This window comes from Sinocyclocheilus grahami, unplaced genomic scaffold (genome assembly GCF_001515645.1).
Source record: "Sinocyclocheilus grahami isolate Dianchi unplaced genomic scaffold, SAMN03320097.WGS_v1.1 scaffold226.1, whole genome shotgun sequence".
In the NCBI taxonomy this organism is placed as follows: domain Eukaryota; kingdom Metazoa; phylum Chordata; class Actinopteri; order Cypriniformes; family Cyprinidae; genus Sinocyclocheilus; species Sinocyclocheilus grahami.
In genome coordinates, this window is record NW_015505405.1 from 12107 (window position 1) to 16467 (window position 4361).

At 33.1% G+C, this 4361-nt stretch overlaps 1 protein-coding gene across 2 annotated transcripts in view; it reads left to right on the plus strand.

Annotated features, from left to right (window-relative positions):
• Nucleotides 1-274: 274 nt before the first annotated feature.
• Nucleotides 275-4361, plus strand: part of LOC107597003 (solute carrier organic anion transporter family member 1C1-like) — a 14696-nt gene continuing 10609 nt past the window's right edge. The window contains exons 1-5 of one of the 2 annotated variants that reach the window (XM_016287886.1): nucleotides 275-356; nucleotides 1354-1410; nucleotides 3278-3419; nucleotides 3773-3905; nucleotides 4031-4152. In XM_016287886.1, coding sequence (XP_016143372.1) covers nucleotides 1360-1410; nucleotides 3278-3419; nucleotides 3773-3905; nucleotides 4031-4152 — 448 coding nt within the window. In that variant the 5' untranslated portion in view covers nucleotides 275-356; nucleotides 1354-1359. The remainder of the gene's footprint in view (nucleotides 357-1353; nucleotides 1411-3277; nucleotides 3420-3772; nucleotides 3906-4030; nucleotides 4153-4361) is intronic. The other variant, XM_016287887.1, reaches the window with a different exon arrangement.

Consider the following 4361-nt stretch of genomic DNA (forward strand, 5'->3'; position numbering starts at 1 on the left):
TATGGATTCATAATTCATAATAATATTGAAAACAATAATACATAAATTTGATACTTGTATTTTTAATTTTATGTTGGATAGATAGATAGATAGATAGCCCTCCGAAACTTTTCACTGCAACATTCCGTCTCTGTTGGTCCAAAGCATATGAGACAGCATTGGTCTGCTCTGTCCTCTGTACCTCTGAGAAACCCCAGCCCCCTCGCTGTAGAGAAGTGACCTGTTGACATGATCACCAGATGGACATGATTGTTTTGTTACTGATTAGATGTCATGACTCTGAATGATAAAGCCTTACCTGTGAGCAAAGTGCCAGAGTCCTCCATCCATTCTGAGGGACACAGGCAACAGCACAGGTATGTTTGATTTCTGTAGCTCTTACTGTCTGACTGTTTGTCTTGTTTATAAAAAAAGATCCTGTTTTCATGTGTTGCAGAGATGATTTAGCTGTATTAATATGCATTGTATTCTGTTATACTATGCACATGATCAGGGCTTTTTGTCACATCTGTGAATATTTTTAGTTTTATTTATTTATTACTTTTCTGTAAAAGCTTGTCATACTATAAGGGTTACAGTGGCCAGTCTGGCATTATATGGCTTATTATGTGATTTTCATAAAAAATAAAGAGTTATGTTTTTATATAAAATACAAAAGGTAGCATGCAAATAACTGACAAACCATTATTTTGTCATTATTTTGTCCAAAAAAAAAAAATATATATATACAATTTAAAAATAAATACATTTAATTTAATTTAAGTGATAACTTAACTGACATTTATGCAAACAATTCAATATTGATCCCATTTGCACTTTTCATAAAAAATTTGCCTTCATTATATTGTTGATATTTGCCTGATTGCATATCTGTGCAATTTTATTGTGTTCAAAACCTTTTTTTGTTAACTTGTACCAACTATCCCTGGTCTTTTTTATCCTAAATAAACACTTATTTTCTTTTGCCAATCATTACTAAAACAATTGATTGTGTTTTTATTTTATTTTTTTGTAATCTTTTCTTTTACTTTCTTTAAAAAAAAAACATTCCCCACATTACATTTCATTGTCTTCAGCATCAAACCAACATCATCAAAGTTTGCCTTGCTGTCCATAATTCTTGAAAACTTTGATTTTTTTCAAACACCCTTCCTCTTGCAGGAAATGTGGTGCACTTTCTGAATCCACTCTCAGCTCCACCCTCGGGGGCCTTTCCCCTCAGATGATGTTTGCTTACTCCTGCAAACAATGGACCCTGCTGTTTGCATGACAATAATGTGATGCTGTTCCTAATGATCCTGGTGTTAAGACGCTCTGCACTGTTCTGTCATCTGTCATACATATTGTTTCCAGAGCATCATGAGTGTGGAAAAGAAGACGGCACGAGAGCCATGCTGCTCCAAATTAAAGGTAATTTTGACTTATCTTCTCCTGCTTTTCAGTTTCTTGTTTACATTGGCCCATTATGATCAAAGACATGAACGTGATAACAGCTCATTTAATCCCATCACTATGCAATTACTTTCTATTGACTTTCTCTGCACAGTTTCAGCTGATCTTCTAAAATTTGTGTAAATGTGTAAATTTCATTGCATGTTAAATATTAAACAATTTGGCATGTGTTTTAAATAGCATAAGCACGTCTCGAGTAAAACATTGAAAACTAATAAAAAATATCATAAAACTATAAATGTATATTGCATATATATTGACAATTGATATCTGGACCATTTCTGGTTTTCAACATTAGTGGATCATGTTCATAGATAATGCCATTAACTACCTGTGCTTATTCTGGACACCTGTTTGAACTTGATGGGAACTGCCTTCATACTTCCACCATAAATCACTTCAGCATCATTAATTTACAACTTGATTTGATATTGTGTTGCCTAATTCATGCATTAAATGAGGCTTCAGTGTCCAAAAACATTTTTGTGGCCACCGTATGTATTGTATTCAGTGTACCAAAAAAAAAAATCAAATAAATAAATAAATATCAGATACATAGATACCAGTTTGCACAAATATATATGTGTTTAATCATTTACTTACCTTCGTGTTATTCCAATGTTTGATCTTCCTCAATTCCATGTTTGATCTTCTTTCTTTTGTGGAAAACAAAAGAAGATATTTAGAAGAATATTCCGACACAGTGAAAATCAATGGGGTAAAAAAAAAAAAAAAAAAAAGTTACTTAACTGCACAAAGGTTACTCAATCCATGGGGATCTTCCCATTCCAAAACAATATTCTACTACACAATTTCCTGACCTTATCGCTTAAAGAAAATGAGTCTCTAGAAGGTCAAGGTTTGGAGCAGAGTCACCGTTTTAGTGGCAGTTGATGATTAGTGTACTTCCTTTTGTGTAAACCAATCAATTGCATGACTTCTGACCCAAACTGCAACTTTAATAGTTAACTCATGTAACTGAACATACAATGGCAATCTGATAGTAGTACAAATAGTTAGAAAATGGTTTTACTACTCATCAAAATGTGTCATTTGTCTTGTGTTGAATAAGTACTGAATTCAATATTTTCACTTCTATTATGATAAGAACAATGATAAGGACACATCTCTTATAAACTTACATTTATTGTAGCTCATTAACAAAATAATTGGTATTTTTTTAATAGGCAACCTGTGAGTGATTGCCATTGGTTCCACAAAACTATTTACAAAAAGTACTTAAGTTTGATTCAGTTATGGTAGAGCAGCTAAATAGCTAAAACTAGAATAAGACGGTTAAGTCTTCACTAGTCAAACTGGTTTGTTGGCTTGTTTCAGGTGGTCAGCTGAAGATCAGACTGTAAAGACCAACCTACACCAACTCAGTCCATCTTAAAATATCTAAGAACTAGTTTAGACTTGTTTAAGATGAATAGGATTTACCTATTCATCTTAAACAAGTCGGGTATTATTAAAAAAAATACCCAACACACTAATGGAAATTCATATCTATTTCATGTTTTGGTGAATTGGTCCATTAGTACATTAGTATGTAAATCTCATTAGTATGTTTTCATATGATCTACTCATGCTTCGCATACAGAGATTGGGTTGAAATACCGTACCAAGCCATTAATATGGCATATCTCAAAACAGCATATAAAAAATTAGCGACCACTCTGAATACCCTAAAAACAGCTTAGCAACATGTTAGGGACCACTCAGAATAGCATCAAAATGGTGACTTAGTATTTCTTAAGAAAAGTAAAAAAATATAGTTTAGTGTGCATGAATTGTTAACCACATGTTTGTGTGTCTTCTTCAGATGTTTTTGGCTGCCATGTGTTTTGTGTACTTTGCCAAAGCATTTCAGGGCAGCTACATGAAGAGCTCTATCACACAGATTGAGAGACGTTTTGACATTCCCAGCTCACTGATTGGATTTATTGATGGAAGTTTTGAAATTGGTGAGGAAAACAAACAAACAAACAAAAAATGTATTTTGGGTCTAATTGAAGCGGAAAGTAAAAAAACAAAACCCTTTATATACCCACACACTCTCATGCCAATTTATAAGTAGTATTTTGCATTTTGGTGAACTGGTGGCAAATGTGTATTCTCTCACTTGTAAGTCTTCTAATGCCCCATAAGTAGGTGGGAGTGGGGGGTGCACCTTCATACATTTAATTTGTCTAAATATCATACTTTTCCATCTAAATCACATTGTAGTTTCATATGAAATCACATTGTAATTCATATGAAATAATCATCTTCTCAAAATCTGTGATTTCAATAGGATACCATTTTATGTTCTTTTCAGGTAATCTGTTTGTAATAGCTTTTGTGAGTTACTTTGGTGCTAAGCTTCATAGACCACGACTCATAGGAGCTGGATGTTTCATTATGGCCATGGGATCCTTCATAACTGCGGCACCACATTTCTTCCAAGGACTGTAAGTTTAACTGGTCAACTACTCTTTAAACCCCTTTAGTTTCCGTATTTGTGTCAACAAGGATGTTTCTAGATTCAAATTATAAGACAAATAATTTGTGCCAAATATGTGTTTGTTTTCCACAGGTACAAATACGAGACAACAGTGTCACATTTCTCTGGCTCTAATGGTACAGAGAGTATTCTACCATGTTTAACCAATGGGAGTCTTGCACAAGATGAAATTCCCACTGTGGAAATTCAAGCAGGTAAATTGTTCATCCCTGAACCTGACCCTGAGAATGATCTCAGATAAGATATTAAACCAAAGGGATACTGCAACCTTGTTTTTTTTTTTTTTGCATAATAATAAACTAATGGCCTTCACAGGATTAGATCAATATCCTCTCCTATTAATATATATATATATATATATATATATATATATATATATATATATATATATATATATATATAT